This window comes from Stegodyphus dumicola, chromosome 7 (assembly GCF_044657685.1).
Source record: "Stegodyphus dumicola isolate Sdum_Otavi_A_Nest chromosome 7, ASM4465768v1".
NCBI classification, from domain to species: Eukaryota; Metazoa; Arthropoda; class Arachnida; order Araneae; family Eresidae; genus Stegodyphus; species Stegodyphus dumicola.
The window spans coordinates 47785787-47806713 of NC_140774.1; the positions used below are offsets into that span (position 1 = coordinate 47785787).

A 20927-nucleotide genomic window follows, 5' to 3' on the forward strand; every position below is an offset into this window, starting at 1 on the left:
ATTTATGGATCAGAATAACAGTGGGGGTGAAGATGAAGCAAATTTCGATGATGTGCCTGAAGACATTATTGAAAACGAATATGATAAACTTTTCATATTATCTGATAATGAAAACTTTTAAGTTTATAAGGCTTCATTTCTTTTAAATAAACAGCATTTAGGTACGCGTAGAAGTCTAATTTGTGGATGCTCATCTTTTCCATATTTTTAAGTCTATCATTTTTACATCTGGTATATAACGCACATCTGTATACAGTGTATTTCAAAAAGAATATAAGTATTACAAAATGTTATTTTGTCGAAACTATCGATCACTGTGCCTTCAGCTAATGGTGAAATGAATACGTAGTCTAGTTTATATTAATAGCCGATAGATGTCAATTGTCTTCTGTTTTGCGTGGTAATTGTCACATGTTTAAAATGGCTACTTCACAGCAGAAATCATTTTGTGTTCTCGAGTTTGCGAAGTACAATTCCGTGATTACAGTGCAAAGACATTTCAAGTTGAGGCACCAAAGTGATCCCCCGAATGGGTGGAACATTCGCAGATGGTATCGACAGTTTATAAGTACAGGAAAGAGTCCTGGCCGCCCTCATGTTCTTTGTGAAAATGTTGCACGAATTCAAACTGCTTTCCAACATAGTTCTTCAAAATCAACTCATCGTGCAAGTTGGAAGCTACAACTGCCTACAACAATTTGGTGTGTTTTGAGATGTCGGTTAGTTATGAAGCTGTACAAATTACATTTGTTACAGGCTCTGTGTCCTGATGACAAATGCAAACGTGTGGCATTTTGTCACGAGATTATTGATGCTATTGACAATGATAACACTTTCGCACAACGCATCGTGTTCAGTGATGAAGCGACTTTTCATGTTAGTGGTCATGTAAACAAACACAATGTTCGAATTTGCGGCCTACAGAACCCACATGCAGCCATTGAACATGTACGAGATTTGCCCAAAATCAATGTGTTTTGTGTGATATCCCGATCATCTATTTATGGCTCATTCTTCTTTGATGGAAACATGATTAATGGTCAGCAGTACTGCACAATGTTACAAAACTGGTTGTTTTCGAGGCTGCACGAAGACAACTTCATTTTTCAACAAGACGGGGTACCCCCTCACTGATGTTGCCAAGTGTATGATTATCTGAATGAAACTCTACCGAACTGTTGGATTGGTCATCAAGGAGCTGGCAACTTAGCATGTCTCAGCTGGCCACCACAATCACCGGATTTGACACCCTGTGACTTCTTCCTGTAGTTTTTTATTTATTGTACCACCACTTCCACAGAACATAGAAAAGGTGAAGAACAGGATCTGTACTGTCATAACATCAGTGATGACGGACATGCTTGCCTGAGTATGGGAGGAATTTGAGTATCAATGTGATATTGTTTGTGTCACTGATGGAGGACATATTGAACATCTGTAAGGTTCATATATATACGTTTTCATATTCATATGTCATGCAGTTTAATAAATATATGCATTCGAAATACGTATATTCTTTTTGAAACCCGCTGTATTTCAGTCTTCTTTTTTGTATTAATAATGCGTGTTATGAATATATGGTTATGGTAATGGCATGAGATTTGTGTGTAATTTTTTTTTCCCTGAAAATTAAGTTGCAGATTTAGATATACATTGCTTTTAGTATTCTCCCTGCTGCTCAATAGGAAGTGTCAGAGAAACTTATGCAAGTTTATGCAAAATACATAGCAATGCTACTCATGCACATCATTTTTTGCATTTACCTGTGAATATGCCAAGTGATAGATATCTGCGAAAGGTTTAGAACTGTTTCTTCTGTGATAATGCCAATTTATTGTGACTGAAGTAATTTTCAGTGTCATTTACTAATTTGAGCTTATGAGGTAGACCACTGCATTTTGGAAGTAAACATAAAGCTGGAATTTTTAAGTATGATCATTTAGAAGATGTATTCTGACATTAAGAATTTGCAGATTTATGAAACAAGCGCAGACTCAGTGGCTGGAGGTGAAAATAATCAGCATTGGCTGACAAAAATCGTTTCATGCAGTAGGCATGCAGCAATGGCTCAAGTAACACTGGATTTAGTGCTGGAACCTCAACATTAGTATAAGGCATCTTATCGCTCATATCGCTGATTAGGCATCTTATCGCTCATAATGTGAAATTCAATAATAAACCTTTGAAACCAAATCTAACTGCGAGAGAAAGAGCTACAATGCGTGAAATTCATTCTAACCCGGATATTATCATTTCAAAGGCCGACAAAGGTGGCCAGATAGTCGTCATGGATAAGAACACTTACATCGATGGTGTCATTAAACTCTTAAACGAAGGACCATATAATCCGATCCCTAAAGATCCTTCACCTTCGGACTTATCCAAAATAAAAACTGCGATCAAATCTTCGCAAATCATTTCAAGCAACTTAAAACATTCGCTTATCCCATCTGTTGCGAATTGTGCCAGATTATATGCTCTTCCCAAAATTCATAAAAGTGGTATTCCTTTCCGCCCTATTGTATCAAATTTAGGTACTGCCTCGTATCCATTAGCTAAATATTTAGTTTCTAGATTTTCCACTCTATTAGACAATAACATTTACACCATAAAAAATTCAATAGAGTTTGTAAAAAAGGTTAAAAACATTTCTCCTAGTAATTTACTCATGGTTTCTTTTGATGTAAAATCATTATTCACCAATGTCCCAGTGGAGGGTGCATTAAGATGTCTAGAAACCAGACTTCGCGAATTTCATTTCTCTTGCATCGAAATTGATGAGCTAATTTCTCTCACTCAACTCTGTTTGAAACAAACACATTTTGTTTTCCAAAATAAATATTACAAGCAAACTGAGGGATTAGCCATGGGAAGCCCCCTCAGTCCCATCCTGGCTGATATCTACATGCATTATTATGAATCAAAATTGTTTGAAACTTTAAACTTCCCGGCATGGTTCCGCTACGTAGACGATACTTTTACCATGTTTGAAGGTAATAAAGATGATTTAAATAAAGTTCTTTCAACAATGAATTCTATTGATCCTGCTATTCAGTTCACTTTTGAACTTGAGACTTGCAATTCTCTTCCGTTTCTCGACATTCTGGTCACACGTAACACATCCAACTTCAGTACTACAGTTTACCGTAAACCTTCATCGGTTTGCCTTCCACCACACTTTAAATCATGTCATCCGACTAAACAAAAGTTAGCTTCATTTTATTCCTATGTTTTCCGTGCTCTTCAAGTTTGCTCCTCCAAACTAGCCCTTGATGAAGAACTAAATTATTTAAAAGCAATAGCTATTGACAGGAACTTTTCACCCAACATTATTAATCAAGCAGTTAAAAAATTTTCATCTCAACACACTAAAAGCCACACTCTTATTTTAGGAGATTATAAAAATTCTGTTGTCATTCCCTTCTTTCCACAATTAGCTATAAAGTTGCACATATTTTGCAGAAATTTAACTTTCGGGTTGTTTATTCTCCCATCAATAAAATTCCAACTTCTATACTCGAGGACCCCATTCCGGATATGAATTCCTGGGGTATTTATAGGATTCCTTGCCAGTGTGGTTTAATTTACATTGGCCAAACTAAGAGAGCCTTAAAATTTCGTGTCAAAGAACATGAGGCATATGTTAGAAAAAAGGAAACACAGAAATCTTCTGTTGCTCAACATTGTTGGTCCGAAAATCACACTTTCAATTTTTCTGCTGCCAAAATTATTCAAAAAACATCTTCCATTGGAGAACTGGATTTTCTAGAGGCATTTCACATTCATAAAAATCTTTCTGTTCTAGTTAACGATCCTAATTCCAATCCAAATTTGCCTTCGGCTTTTAGAGAAATTATGTTTTAGTTCTGGTTTCGCGAACAGATGGCGCCACTTGCTTATTCTTGTCCATGCTTTCTTATCTTATCTAATCATTATTTCCTATCTTGTTCATTTGCGGTTTTGCAGCTGAAGATGATGGTTCGGTAAAACCATCGAAACTAGTCCTGTGAAAATTTTGTAAATATAACGCTGATTTTTGTTGTTTGACTTCTGAATTAGTATTAGTATAAGAATTGTGCAATATTTCTTTCATAATGTACAGGCTTTAAGTGCAAAATATAGGAATTTATTTACCTGGCATGCAGTAGATCAACATCTCTAACAGCATATGCTGTATGTATCAGATTTTAACGAAAGTTTCCCACCACCGCAGATATCGTCTGCGTAAACAGTTTGCGTTGGCATGTTATTTTGTCAGACAATTTTTGGAATTGAAAGAAAGGGACTTGCTTTAAAATACTATGTTGTGAAATTTTTAAAAACAAATATCATTATCATTAAATGTAAGGTGTCTGAAATGGAACTATCACACTAACAGATTAGAACCATCATTTATTTCCAGTTCTGTTGCAAAAAGATCAGTAATATCATATGACGCTGTGAAAGTTTAGCACCGAAAGTTCAAAAACAACGGCTTCAAGAAGCAGAGTGCTCTAGCCGCCATACTGATGTTGATGAGGGCCGCCTGTGAGAATCTGTGGAAGAAGATCGGTATGCAATCGCTCGAAAGCTTGCTAAGGAGTTAGACGTTAGTGCTATCCCCATTATTCATGCTATGCATCGCATAAACTTGATGTACAAGCTCAATCTCTGGGTGCCGTATGAGCTGACTCAAGCAGATAAGGACAGACGTATTCGGGCCTGCACTAATCTGCTTGAATATCTAAGCAAGGACAAAATTCTGGACCAGATCGTAACTTGTGATGAAAAGTGGATTTACTTCAACAACACACGCTGAAAAGGGTGGTGGTTTGTGCCTGGTGAGCCCATCAGCAGCATCGTCAAACGCAATTAAACTGACAAAAAGGTCATGCTTTGTAGCTGGTGAAATTGCTGTGGTATTATCCACAAAGAGTATCTTGAAAAAGGTAAAACCCTTGACAGTAAGGTATATAGTGAGATGATAGTCAGTGTTGACGCCGCTATCAAGGAAAAACATTGAACTGAGTTCCAGTGCAAAAAGGTAATGTTCCATCAAGATAATACAAGACTATATGTGTTTGCATTCACCAGTTGGACTCTATACAGACTCGAATGTGCTCTTTTGCACACACACCATATAGCCCGACATCGCTCCTTTGGACTTCTAATTTTTTCACACCTGTAGCTACATCTTGCTGGTGCTATCTTCCATTCTGCACAGGATGTCTGAAATGAGGTAGATCTGCTTTGGATGCACAGCCACCAAGTTTCTGGGCTGAAGGCTTTGAAAAACTACCAAAACATAAAGCAGAAAATTTTTAGATTTGGGTGGTGATTACTACCTACACTAAAGGTACTGCCTCCTTTTTTTTTTTTTACTTTATTGAAAACTTTTATTACAACCAGATACTTTCTTTATGAAGTTGTATCTGTAGTTGTTAATGTACTGGATTCATAATGATGATTTGGGCTTTTTCATCAGAATGTTTCTAGAGATGCCAAATATGGTTAGAGAAAAACTCATCTGAATTTAAAATCTTGCCTATCGTCTAAATCACTAGTTCTCATTGTTACTAAGCACATCTGGGATTCCATATAACGAATGCGTTTTGAAATACATAAATACTACACTCAGGATACAATAGAATTATGGACCAATCTTCTAGAATAGTTTGGTGCTGATAGCCTACAAAATACCTTTTTTCTATAGCTTCTGGAAGTCATGCTACATCTTATTGTTATAAATATTGTATATATATGTAAATAATTCTAGTGACATTTTATGTGAAATAGTAGCATTTCTTGTATAATGTAAAACATGAAAGTCTTGGAGAGAGCAAAGCCAAAAAAGATTACAGGGCAAGTCTATTTAATATCAAAGTAAATGACTCTCTCGTGAAATTGGTCAGCTGTCACCAAGCTAGCATTGATTTTAGCAACCACCCTTGTCGGCAAATTTGGCAAGTCACCAAACTTGGCGACCAGTTTGCAACATTTTAATCCAGTCCCTGTATAACTGTAATTGATTCCTGTATGTAACTGTAATCATATATGGCTCTTATGTGTAATGAACTGTATATGCCTTCCAGTAATTTCAAGAAATGGAAGGTACTAGAGATTTTTCAGCAGCCAAGGGAAAACTTTGCAAGAAAGAGAGAGAATTAGTTCTTTTTTAGTTCAGAGCTAACTTCCTTGTATTGAAAGATTTTTGTATGAGCTTCCCTTTTTAGATGTGCTTTGTATTCCATTGTGTTTAACATTCTTAGTAGCTTGAAATTTAACTACTGATTTTGCTCTGTGATACTCAAAAGAACTGATCAAGTACTTTTGTGGAAAATTCCAGAACTGTAAAGAGTTTCTTTTGGGAAAATAAATTTTGTGAAGCTATGCTCCGTTCTGTGTGCATTCAATCCATTATGAACCCATACACGTACAGCAATTTTTGGTGTTAGAAGGGAGATTGAATGCCAGTGAAGAGGGCGATGAATGAGCAACTAAGACAACTGTTGACAGCGTTTGCTGCATATAAAGAAATGGAAGCGGGCCAAGAAAAGATTGAAGCAGGTCAACAGAAAATGAAAAGAGAAATTTCTGCCATAATAGAAAAGAATTTTGACTATGGAAGGCAGAATATAAACAGTTAAAAATAAAGTTGAAGAAATTCAACAACAAATTGAAGAAACACTGTTGAATAAGAAAATGATGGCAGAGTTTCTGCTGCTGTCACCAAGGGAGTTGACAGCTTGAAGAAATCAATCGCATCTGCTGGACACAATTCTGACCAGGGCTGTGGAGTCTGGTAGATTTTTGGGTAAAAGGAGTCGGAGTTGGAGTTACTAAAAAACACGTCGACTCCGACTCCAGTTTTTGTTGAACAGTTTGAATTTGAAATGAAATTAAAGTGAATTGAAAAAAAAAAGTTAATGACAAACTGAGGTAATATTTTTATTTATGAACTATATACATTAATAAATAGTTATTTTCTGTTTTATTGGCATATTAGTAAATAAATATAAAAGAGCAGGATTGACGTGATATTTGCCATTATTTGATTAAACTGATTCATTTAGTTACTAATCTCATTGGTTAATTGAGTTAAGCAGCGGGAACTCCCTAAATTGATGCCATTCTTAGGAAGCCAGCAGGAAAAGGAGCAACGCAATGGAGAAGTACATATTTGATGATACAGTGGTTGTTAGGATTAAGAACATTTTCAAAAGATGTAAATAACCCTAATATTTCACTAACAGAAAGTCTGTGGAATGATGCTGCAGAACTGGAAACCCTTCTTTCAACACCATATATAGCGACAAAAAAGTTGCAATCTGAAGAGTTAACAGGAGACGAGAATGTTAGAAGATGTAGATAACCCTAATGTTTCACTAACAGAAAGACTGTGGAATGATCTTGCAGAATTGGAAATTCTTCTTTCTACACCGTATATAGCCACTCAAAACCTACAATCTGAAGAATTAACATGAGGCAAGATTGGAAGAATGCGATGTTTGTTCTTTCTGAAATGGAGGGTTTATTGCAGAATGAATCGTTTCTTCAATAAAGAAAAGAGAAACTAGTTTGCTAGACAATAAGATCGTGCTGGGTTCAATATATGTAGATCCAAAATGCCGAATTTTATTGAATGGCAAACAAATTAAAAAGTTAAAGAAAGCCGTATATGAACTTTCATTAAGAATGAAATTATTCTCATAACAACTGGAGTATTCAAATCAGGACAGTCAAACTGCAGATACTGCAACTGAGTCTCTATCATCCTTTTCCATTGATGAATTAGATTTTGAGAAATATTTGGATAATATTGAAAAGACTAAGGCAAAGCAAATGAAAATAAATAACCAAGAGCCTTTAGATATAAAAATGAAAAAATACAAACAAGATTTATACACGGCCTTTGAAGAAATAGATAAATATGATTGCTCTTTTAGAACTTATAAAAATGTATCCTGAAAAGTTAAAGGAAGTAGCCCTAACAGTAACAGCTCGTCTTAATACTCAAGTCAGTGTGGAAAGACCGTTCTTAGTTCTGAAGTTTTTCAAATCGGATCTATGGTCCTCTAACAGAGAAGATCTTGCCGATTAGAAATTACTAATGCCAGTTTTTCCATTTCATAATAAATGCTAATTAATATAAAAAATTTGCTATGCATCAATTTTTTTTTTTTTCTGTAGCATCTATTACTTCTTTTATATTAAAAAAATTAACTGTACCTATGTATATATGTTTACATAAATATGAAGAAGTCTGAGCCGTTAAAATTCCAGGAGTCGGAGTCAGTCATTTTCCCTACCGACTCCACAGCCCTGATTCTGACACCTTTAAATTTTTATCTGTGTCTTCCCGTCCCACCCTAGAACTATCCATATATGATGAAAAGACATCCTGAAAGTGTGTCAGACTCAGTTTCCTATAATGGCAAAAGCAAATGGATAGGATTCCCAAGCTAAGGTCTGCCACCTCACCATTTTTCTGAGAACAGATTCAGTAGATATTTTCCAAACTCTGCCCGAAAACCACAGGCTAGGCTTCATAGCTCTAACCAGCAGATTGGAGCTTTTAAAAAACTATTGCACGCTTCAGTAAAAATCTCATCCACAGAAACACTCCAGGAGGTATCTGTTGAAAGGCTGTCTCATCTCACTTTTTGAACTGCCCATCAGAAGCAAGAAAAATCCTATCCCTACAGTACTTTATCGATGGCATCTGGGATCTCAAGATATAGAAAGCCCTGTAAATTATGGATATTGAGGGTTTAAGAATCACTTTAGCATATGCCGTGAAATTCAAGACGACCGAGCAGGCAACCTGTAGAGACATCACTCGGAGTTGCTAATGTCCAGGAGCCAGTGGATCAACTAGCTGCTCGTGTAGATGATTTAACCAAACAAGTCAATATCTTGAAACAGAAACAAACCGACCCTGAAGTGATGGAACTGTGGTGCTGAAGGCCATGTTTGAAGGAACAGCAGAACACATAAAGTCATGAGAGCTAAGACTGCTCCCCAGGAAGGAGGTAGGAAACAAATTAGTGGCCGTCTCATGGAGTATAGGTTGCCAGATATGCAGAGGCTCCTTTTAAAGCACTTCTATTTCTCTTATGAGTTACGGCAATGGCAATAATACTGTCTTCATCATGGGACATATAAATGGAGTTCTTTGCAACATCACTATCGATACAGGAACCAGTGCTACCTTCATCCGAAACAATATGGCTCAACAGTAGATAGGTAAATTCATCTGAACACTGTGTTACATTCCAGACCGTATCTGGTGATAAAATTAATGAAAAATGTTAACATCAGATTTGGAAGTGGTGACCTCAATCACACGACATATGCAGCTGATATTACAGACCTTTACATACTCAGACCTACCAGTGGCCGAGCGGTAAAGTCACTTAAAGTTACTTTTAAATTCATTTTACATTGCATTTAATGTTCTTATTGGTTTGAAGTGTAACTGCTGATTATGCTCTGTGATACTGAAAAGAGCTGTACAAGTAATTTCGTGGAAAGTTCCAGAAATGTAAAGTGTTTCTTTTGGGGAAAATAAATTTTATCAAGTATCCTCAGTTCTTTGTGCATTCAATAGATTACAAACAAATATGCATACAAGACAACAATATTATTTCTGCAGTTATATTTTCCCGTGGCACATATACAAAATATTAAACTGATGTTTGGGGAAGGGAGGAACTTTCGTATATGTACCAAAATATTCATTAAGGGAATTAGGCTTTATTATTATGTATTTTTACTTCTTTTGTAGAAACAATGCAGTGCTTTTGTTTTTAATCACTATTTTTCTGACACTACTTTTATTAATGTTAGTTGGAATTTTGAATTCCACATTTTTAATAAATTTGATACTTCACATGTCATTCATTTTTAATAAATTTTACATTTCAAACCACACATGTCTATAAATTAAGTTTTTCACTTTTTACATATTAAATATCAAAGATTTATAGACTATAAAAATTTCTATTGATTTCTGAAAAATATGATTATTTTCTGTGATTTCCTGTTGAATACATTTCATTGCTTAAAAATATTATTTTTATTAATTATAAGCAATTTCAGATTATTTTACTATTTCAAAAATCTCAAAAAATATTGTACAGTTTAGTCGTTTATAAATCAACCCAAACTACTCTACTGGCACTAAAATTGCTACACCATAAAGGGAACATGCAACAAATGTCAATTTGGCATCAAAGGATTACATCTGGACTATGCAAATGATTAGCATTCCAGTGCATGCGCATAAGCAGATATAAGCAATGTCATCTACATTATGTAAATGGGAAGATTGCATAGTGAGTTTCACATTTTGGAATTGCATATTAATTAGTTTGTGTAAAGGTCATTTTTTGCTTCATTTGTAAGATGGAGAAACTCCTCCTAGCATGTTCAGTGATGCTCTTGCTATTGTGCTTGACTGTGGCAGGATCATGGCCTGTTGGGATTGCAGTTTATCATTCTGTGGCATTACTGTTCATGTTAGACATGATTTCGTGACTGTCAGGCAATTGTGGAAAGGATGGGTCCAAGATGATCATACTGAACACTATGCAGGATCTCAGGCCACTAATGCCCAAGCGGACAGACTCACTTTTTTTTCGGCATTCCACGATCATACATCATATATACTAAGTCAGGAACTTGTCTCATATGCAGAGCGACAAATGTCTGCACAGACAGTATGGTGACACCTGCTACACCTCAGATCATCAGAACGGCGACTATTGTTATGGCTTGCCTTTACACTGCAGCAGAGACATGCTCACCTACAGTGATGCAACAAACGCTGACACTGGATACAAGAGTGGCACCAGGCTATCTTTCCAGATGAAGTCCAGTTCTGCATACAGAATCATGATGGACGTATTTGTGTCTGGATGCAGCAAGGTGAATGTTGAAAGCTCGCATTTGTCATTATCTTATGAGCCCAGCACCTAGCATGCTTGTATGAAGTGCCATAGGGTACGCATCCCAGTCCTCTTGTTCGCATAGCGGATGATTCATTTCTGACGTGTTAAGTTATGTGACTGTGCCATACCTTTCAGGCTTCTGCGACACTATCTTTCAGCAAGATAATGCTGAACTGCATGTTGCCCATGCTGTCCTGACCTTTCCCGATATAGAGGGTGTTTGATTGTTACATCACATTTTCACATTCAACCTCACATTTTCGAGATCTATCGCTCACTAAAAATATCTGATCATGGGTTACCGGAAGACTAGCACTTGCCAATGTAATTGACGAACTCTGGTTGGAGTTGAAGCTGCATGAAATGAAGTGTCTATTTCTTATGAGATTCAGTTTGATTTGATGCCCAATCAGGTTGCAGCCAAAAGTGGCAGCACTGTGTATCCAATTGCCTACTGTGTACTCCAAACCACCTGCAAATTGAATCATGTCTTCCTTCCATATGCTGTATATACACAATAAACAAGATTCTATTTCCTTTCCTTCCTGGTGTAGCAATTTTAATGACCATCAGTATACTAACACAGTTTTTATATCTGATAGGTCAGTATTCTTAGTTAATTGTCAGTCATTCACAATAGTATAATTTGAATGAAATGATAAAAGTAGAAAACTCAATAAGTTCAGTAAGATACACAGTCACATTATGTCATTTAGCTTATGTAATTTGCTAACGATTGTTTTGGTATTTTTGTACACTTCTGTGGACATTTTAGAAGTTTAGTTTAGCATAAATCAGGTATTAAAAATATGCACTGTATTTAATTTAGTAAAAGGTGCATAAACTTATTCTGTACATTGCTTTGTGTTTAAGTATATTTTTCACTTGAACTGGTCTGCATGGACCATACAGTATTGCTGCATATTGCTATCCATAACATTTTAGTAGTTTTTATATGACCAGTTAAATAGATACCTTTCATAATTTATAATATGGTTATTTACAAATACAGTAAGAAATCTGTTTTCTTTATGAAGGTTGTATTCATAACTTGTATGTTTTGCTGTAGAGATTTAACTTGATACTCCTGTTCATAAATTTTAAAGCTTAAAAATTTAAAGTTCATAAATTTTAATTATAAAGGTAATTAATATGCAATTTCCTGTATCCTCAATACCATAATCAAATATCTGTAACAGTGTTCTACTTTGTATATATCTGATCATGAAGATATCATAAAAATCTAATTTTATAAGTATTCTATCGAGAATTTCATGTTGTCTTCATCTGTATATGGGGCAAACACATTTCATGCTATTGTAAACTGGTGGTGTAATTTTACTTGCAATAAAAAATAAATGAAAGAAGTTATCTGGGCAAAACTTTTTTTGTAAACGAAAAACTAATCACCCTAGTGCAGGGGTCGCCAAAGTGGTCTATATAGACCCCTAGGGGTCTATCTGACCCAAGGGGTCGAATGGGGGTCTATTGGGACTCGAAGGAAAAACAGTTCTTAATACGCAAATCGCACATATCTAACTGCGTACATAAAAATTTTAAATATTTTTATAATTGACTTAATATTAATATTGTCCGATCTTGAAGCAAAAACGCTTATTAAAAATTTGACAATACATAAATTTTGGACTAATATAAATATAAAGCAAAAATATGTGAAACTTTACGAAATGGCTCAGCCATTTATGCTGGCGTTTCCAAGTTCATATATGGTTGAAGCCGGTTTCAGTCACGTTAATTCAATTTTAACTAAAAACAGAAATACATTAAATGTGGAGCTTCGAGGGGATTTACGGTTAAATTTGACTAATTTCGAACCCAATATAGCGAACCTTGCCAAGAAACACCAGGCACACTCATCTCATTAAGAAGTAAAAAATCTGTAGCTACTTTACTTATTGTTTCTGATTTATTAAATATTTAGACTTATTTATACTTTTATTTTAATTACCTCAAAATTACCTTTGTGGGGGTCTATGGAGATTTCGAAAAATTATATAGGGGGCGATGATAAAAAAAGTTTGGCGACCCCTGCCCTAGTGCCTGGTCACATGTCGCTGTATCCATACTACAGCTGCTTCAGAACTTTTAGGTGAGAGCATCTTACCATCTCTGATTATTATTTTCTACTTCTTCATCATTATTGTTTTTCCACAAAAATAAATTTTTTGACAACATACTTCACCCAATACAATAAGTATTACAACGCCATGTTTATCAGTATAGAATAATAATCCAAAATATGTATTTTCAAAATTAAACAGTTCTGTTCAATAACTAACTTTTCTTGTTTCCAAATGAGTACTGTTTTATAGATGCATATACTGAAATCGAAGCATAATTTCTTTTTCCCACTTAAGACTGGCTCTCTGTATCATGATATAACGCAGCAGCTATAGAAAATACTTCATTTGTGCCTAACTATATAATTTAAAGGTGGCTAACTGGACACATGCAGCATCTGCAAGAAGCGTAGCCTCTTTGGTAAATGTATTATTTTCCTGTCTATAATGAGGAAAGTCTATATTAAGAAATTTTTCCCTGTCCAAATTCTTGGTTTAATAACTTCAACCTTATCAAGTCATGTTAAGAAGGTATAATTGCTACTGCATTTCTATAGATTACATAACATAAATGCAGGATGATTCGGTATATATTGATTACAAGAAATGCAATTTATTTTTATGTTAGTTGAAAGAAACTTTAAAATATTCATTCCTCTCTAATATTTATCAAACGGTACATTGAAAAACAGAATGTTGTAAAAAATCAAAAGTTGACTATTATGATATTATTATACTAATTATATTGATCTTATTATACTATTATATTGAAGCATTTTAAAAATTTCTTGTACCAAATATGTTTCATTACCACAACTCATTCTTTCCTCCCCTTATTGAAGACATAGACTTAAAAGAAGCAGCCAAATTCTTCTCTCACAAATTTTCATGTGGTTCATCAGTAACAGGTGATGATGAAATTGTTATACAAGGTGATGTGAAAGAAGAGCTTTTTGACATCATCACCGAGCACTGGCCTGAGGTAAGAATTTCTTTTAACAGCTTAAAATATATTTCACTAATATGAAATCACAATTTATTGTGGAAAATGCAGAATAAAATTGATTAAATACTACCAGTTTTCAATACAGTAAGCATTCAAAGGCTGGTATTGAAGTCTCCTAATAAAGTAAAATAATGAAGAAATTCTTTATAATATTAAATGTATGTTTTGTAATGTACCTATTAAAACCCAAAAATGTCTAATATTCAAAACTCTGGACCACCATCATTTTTTTCCCCCATTAAGTCTAGGAATGATACATTTAATACTAAAGTAAAAGGCAGATGTGCCATAAAATTGATTTTTCTACCAACTAATTGAGATTCCTGCATGTCTCTATCAAACACTTGCTGACTCAGGAATCATTGCATGAGCAATGACAGTGCATTAGTTAAAGTTATTTATGACCATACTTTCAGCATTTGATTCGATGTTAACACTTTTTTATCTGACCTAAATAATAAGTGAATCCTCAAGACATGTTTGTCTGGAGTGGGATATTGCTCACATTATTTTTCTTCTTTTGACATAGCAGCAGAGAAGAGAGAAATAATTAGGCATAGTAATTGCTCATACTATTTTTGGTATTGTTGGCATACCAGCTGGGAAGAATTAGATTCTAAAGAATTCAATTTCAGGTTAACATAGTAAATTGCATTCTTCCTTAACTTTCTTGTTTGATCGAGTTTATTATTTTTTGAAGGCTATTATTACAGCTGTCTTATTAAAGTTTTAATTTTTTATTATGTCAAAGTTTCTTATTCTGGAGTGGTAACAGAATCTGTTAAGTGAAAGCATATTTGGTACTTGCCTTCTATGACAGCCTTGGTGGGAGAAAATGGCACTGACTGGCTTAGTTCAGTTTCAAAATTAGACAAAACAAAAACCTAATTTTGGCATAGATTTTTAATGTTATAAGAAGGTACAATTTTCCAATTAATGTCATTTGTGAAGAATATGGAGAAGTTATACTAAGGGAAGATGATATAACAGAATATTTCCATTGTGATGCAATCACCAAACGAATGGCAAAATCTGTACTATGGTTTAAAATCCATAAAATATTGCTACCGACAATGAAGAAAATGACAGAGAGGTTTTTGAGAATGCAAATAATTCGACGGTTTAGTGGGGATTCTTGACTTGGGCCCACCAGTGGCCGAGTGGTAATCGCTGAACACTGGTAGTTTGGTCCTAGGTTCGAATCCAGCAAACAGGCTGGCTGCATGGGCGTTTTTGTGGTTTTCCCCATGTGTTTCAACAAGTGTATACCTCCCCTTAGGCAGACAGCCCTCCAGGCTTTGCCGTAATCGCATACAGTGCAAGATTTACATATAAGCAATACAAGCTATAGCTTAGGGTCCCCCTCGCCGCTTTCTTGGAGCCTTAAAAAATTTAAATATAGTGTGACAGACTTATAAAGGTTCCCATATTTCAAATAGCTTGGGGATTCATGAAGTCTAAATCCGCCCTGATCACAAACAATACAAGACTTGAACTGTGAAATTTTGTAACTGAACAAGAAATTACATATATCTATAACATTAAAGAGTGAGTATTATTACAAAAAATAAAACTGCTTAAGCAACTTACTTTGACAGAAATGTTTAAACAAGGGAAGAATTGAGCTTTTTTTGTAAATTTTGGTTCTCTTATGTTCATAAATGTTTCATTATTTCGTCAACAGTAATTTTGCATTTTAATTTCATACTTTTTACATGTCATCTTGCTAGATTTTAACTGATGATATAAAATACTCAAAATTCCAAAACCTGTAACAGCCAAAGTTCTCGATTTCAGGTCTCTAACTGTATTAAGTGAATATTTGAAGAAAATGCTAAATTCATTTATGATTTAATTAAAATTAATGAATGAATGTTGTTTATTTCATTGTACTTACAGTGAATAAAAACAGATATAAATATGATTGCCTTCATGCTTTAATTATTTATTTAAATATTCTAACTTTTAATTTATTAGGTTTCTGTTTATCATTTTCTTTGGAGTGCTTTTCTAAAGAAAGCAGTGGATTCTATTGTTTTTCACTAGTCAATTTTTACAGGCCCACATATCTTTGTGTGTTTAAATACTTTAACAAATATTATAATTTTTCTCATATTGGAAAACTGGAAATATTCGTAATTACAATACATAATAATATTTTCCAGACTGAGTTTTCATTTTATTTTCAGATTCAAAATCAACATTCGACTTTCAGTACTTTCTGCAGGGCGTTAATATTTTTATGAACTAATTCGGAGTTTTAGATATGATCTTTATTCATGGGATGAGATATCTAATGTTCGTAATAGTATAATTTAAAAACATATTTTTCTTTTATTTCAGAAAAGCTATAGTTAAGAATTATTCTACAGAATTCATTCTATTATTCAACAAGTACTAAAATTTCTTTAATTATAATAATATTATATTTTAATTGAAAAACTACAAACTCATTTCACAAATACGGTGTTACTCTTTTCCGATTAAAACCATTGTTCATGACACACAATAATTTCAATTGTTGACTGTTATTATTAACATGTTATTTCATATTGACTGTCATATGTTAAAAACCACGTACTAATCTGAAGAATGCTTTGTGCAGTCTGTTTAGCTTGTTAGAATGTAGCCTTACGGCTGGCAGACTAATACACAAATTTCATTAAAGATATACCGGTCTTTTTTTTTTTTTTTTTTTTTTGTTGTTGTTTAGATTACAATATTTTAATTATAAGAAATAACGATTTCCTGTAATTTGATGTGAAATATGGAAGAAAATTTCAAGATGTTAGGAAGTTTGTGACATAACTGGTCTTCAGAACACATGTTGAAACACAGCAGTTACACTAAAAAAAATTTTTTGCCAGTAATAAATATTCAATGCAGCCAAAGCAAGTTGTTTAAAAATCCTGAATCATTTTGCTGGATGATTATTAGTAATTTTTATGCATTTCCTTTCTTTACAGATTGATGAAGATGTTGTAGACATGTTAGGAGATCAATCTCGGTAACTAAAAGAATTTAAATAGCTGTACTTTTGTGTATCATATTTGTACAATAAAATGCATTAAAAATATTAATACATATTCTTAACCCTTCTTGTTTATTGTCCACTCATTTTCTTTTATCAAGTCAAATGGCAATATTCACTAAATGATGGCTAAGGAATACATTTTGATAAAATTCACACTAACTTACACATATATGCTATTCCTGAGGAAGTTCAATCACAAATTTTGTTTAAATGATGCTTTGAATGAAAAATTGAAATTCTTTCACATATATTTTAATCAAGTTTTCACAACATTTTAAGATAGACTATTACTAAATGTGTACTACATTGTTGTGAGAATTACATACCTATGCACATATATATTATGAAAATTACATATAATTGAACATGATTATTTTTTAGTTATTTACTTTTTTGGTCCAAAAATAATCTTGAAGCATTTTACTAAAAAATTAACATTCAACAAAATCAGTGAATGAAACATTGCTTTGCTTGTCATGTTCTTTTCTAATTAAGAAAGACATGCAGTATGTATGCAAATACATGCATAATAAATGCTGTGCGATATATTATTGTGAGAATCACATATTTGCGCACATAATTATTTTTAAGCTATTTAAATATTGTCCAAAAACAATCTAAGTATTTTACTAAAAAATCAACATTCAACAAAAATAACAAATGAAATATTAATTTTGCTTGTCATGTTTCTTCTAATTAAAAAAGACATCCGCTATGCATGTAAATACATGCTATTTATGAAAACTGTGACTAATTAAGCTTGTGATATATCGCTTACATAAGTTATTTAAGATTAAATTAAAGATTTATTTTCAGAGAAAACAATTTAATATCAACTGTGATTTTAAAAAAGTGCCAAATAATGTTCTACTTGTGTTCAGTTTTATTTTGCGTGTTATTCTTTTTCAGCTGAAGGCCTGTTGCAGAACAATGCAAAATTACTTTGAAGACTGCCGTCATAAATATTGTTATGTGCATGTAGGTTCGTAATAGATTGCTGCAGTGCTCCGATGATAGGTTGGAAATATTTCAGAGATCTGGAAATTTTCACAAAGATAGTCATTCAACTCTTTGCAATATCGCAGAGTACAATCAGTAGTTACACTTTATGAACATATTCTTACTTTTCCAGCATAGCTTGTCTCTAGATTTTTCGTGTTACATTATACAAAAGAAACATGGCAATTCAACTTATAATTTTACTAAAATTACCTATCTAAGTACAAAATTTGTAACAGTACAGTTGTTATTCACTAGAATTGATGAGCGCGAACGGGCTGGCTGCATGGGCGTTTTCGTGGTTTTCCCCATGTGTAACGTGTATACGAGCCAGTCATCCACAAAGGCATCCCTCCCCTTAGGCAGATAGCCCTTGTGTGCTTTGTCATAATTAAATACACACCACTAGAATTGATGAGAAGAGAAACAGCATAACTTCAATGAGTAAAGCTCAATATCAGATTCAAAATGCATTTTATATTCTCTTGATAAGTTAAAGTTAGAAGTGATTGTAATATGTTTCTTCCTCCTTTCAATCAATTTATTGAACTCTGACAATATATAATTTGATGTATTATCATAACAATAGAACCATGGAAGTCTATACAGTAAATCCTTGCCAAGTGTGATTTTGTGTCTACGCATTTTCATAATTGTTTCCATTTAATTTCTCCAGCACGATAATTTCAATTATACACAGTACACTGCAGCACATCGTGACAGTCCTCTTTAATGATAGGTTTGAAAATTCACTCATGAAAGAAGCCAGACATTGCTCAGGACAGCAAAACCTGAGCTTTGAAGTTCTCCTAACTCTCAATAAATGCTCCAGGACACCGTGCTGAAACCTTCACAGTACTGCATCCAAATGTAGAGGTTATTCCATTTACTGAGCATCACTTCCTAAATCCAGCCAAGAAATCATAAAAACATTCAAAGTCAGGCATGTTTACATCCCTGCAAATAAAGCACTAGATGAAAGAAAACATGAGCACTAATGGCATTTTGGAAGCAATTCGACTTGAGACACTGCACAAAAATGATTAAAATCCCTTTGGAACCAATAAATTCATCAACAATTTTAATGGATTTCTAATGATTGAAAATGAGGCCAAGGAAAATATAAAAATTGCAAAAGCAAAAGGCAATGAATGATTTTTAGATATGAAAGATGCAGAAATTGAAGAATTTAGTCTAGGATGATGATCATGAAATGGCAAATGAAGAATTGGATCATCTCATAACACCAGTAGATGGCGAAAGCGCGATAGTGAACATGATAATGGGTCTTTAATATAGAAGAACCAATTGTTAAAAAAGGCACAGCAACTGTCTGATTTTGCAATGAAGACTGACCCAAATGAAGAAAAAAGAGCATAATTTATGAGAGATGTTGAAGGAATTTACTGCCAAACATTTAATGAGTTGTGTCACACTGTTCCAAGCAAAAATCACCAGCTACTTTAAAATATATATATATATCATGTACCAACATATTAAGCAGTAATAGAAAATTCTTTGAAGTAACATGTGCTTCATTTTTCCCATTTAAGTACAATAATATTTAGGTTTTTATAAATTATACACACTTGCTTAATCTAAACTATACCTAACCCATTTTTTCCATAGAAAATTAATTTTGTTGAACACGATTGAGAACTGAGGATAGCTTGAAAAAAACTTATTTTCCCAAAAGAAACACTTCACAGTTCAAGAACTTACCACAAAAATAGATAAACAACTCTTCACAGTATCCCACAGCTAGCCTGTTGTAATGAACAATTTTTTGCTTATAATTTGATTACTTGCAGATTCAAACTACCACATTATTTATCCTGTTTTTAGGACTGTGTAAGGACCATCCCAATGTAACTGTAGTTTTAGAACAAAGTCCTTTCTGTCATATCGGATTCCATAACCACACACTGCCACCTTCATTGAATTGATGTCCTGTAGCTCTCATGTCATATCAGGTCTTCATGCATTGTTCCCAAGTTGACTCGCTCTCATGCAAATTTCTGCATCACTTCAAACTGTGCCTGGAGATCTTGGATGTATTCCTCAGGTGAGGTCCTTCTAAATGCTGGGCCAAATCTTTTCAGATGATGACAACATTGGCATTGGTATTGATAGTCATACTGCATGAAACTCCATTGATATGTCTTATAATAAAGAGTTCATTACTGCTGCCACTCACTGCAGACATCTGTAATGCTTTAAATTGAAGCGTCTCATTATCTGGCAACTTCTACTCCACAAGAGGGCTACTAATTTGTTTCCTGCATCCTTGCTTTTACGAGCCTTGGGGGCGTTCTGCAGCTCCTTCATATATGCACCTCAGTTCCAGTACTTTAGGGTTGGTTTCTTGTCACTCCTATTCTGTGTGAAGGCACTGACTTGCCTGATAAAATTGTCTAAATTGATCTAATTAAAGAGTAATCACTTGATCACTGGCTTCTGAACTTGAGTAGTTCTGATTGAATGGCAGTCTGTGCGAGTTGATTAGGCTGCCTCAAATTTCATGGTATACACTAAAGCATTTTTTAAATTCTTGACATCCACCATTTTCGGAACTTTCTATAATCTCTGGATCCGAGATTTAGCTTCGGAATCCCATCCATTTGTGTTTGCCACTACAAAGAACTGCATCTCGTACCATTGCCAGGAAATCTTTTCATCATATGTGGATAGCTTTAGAGGGGGTAGGACAACATATATTTGAATTTAAAGGTATTAGAATTGTGACCAGCTGTTGTTAAGGACTTCTTTAAACTGTCAACTTCCTTGGCAAGAGCTGCAGAAACTATGTCTTTGATCTGTTGTTCAACAGGATAAACTCTCTCTTGAAGTTCTCTAACTTTATCTTCAACCATGTC

General features: G+C 34.1%; 1 protein-coding gene across 3 annotated transcripts in view; it reads left to right on the top strand.

The window, feature by feature from the left end:
- DENR (density-regulated protein) overlaps nt 1–17111 on the top strand; it is a 60346-nt gene extending 43235 nt beyond the window's left edge. For all 3 annotated transcript variants that reach the window (XM_085820161.1, XM_085820160.1, XM_085820162.1), the window contains exons 6-7: nt 13855–13994; nt 16985–17111. In XM_085820161.1, the coding sequence (XP_085676287.1) occupies nt 13855–13994; nt 16985–17029 (185 nt within the window). In that variant the 3' untranslated portion in view covers nt 17030–17111. The remainder of the gene's footprint in view (nt 1–13854; nt 13995–16984) is intronic.
- Nucleotides 17112–20927: the final 3816 nt, after the last annotated feature.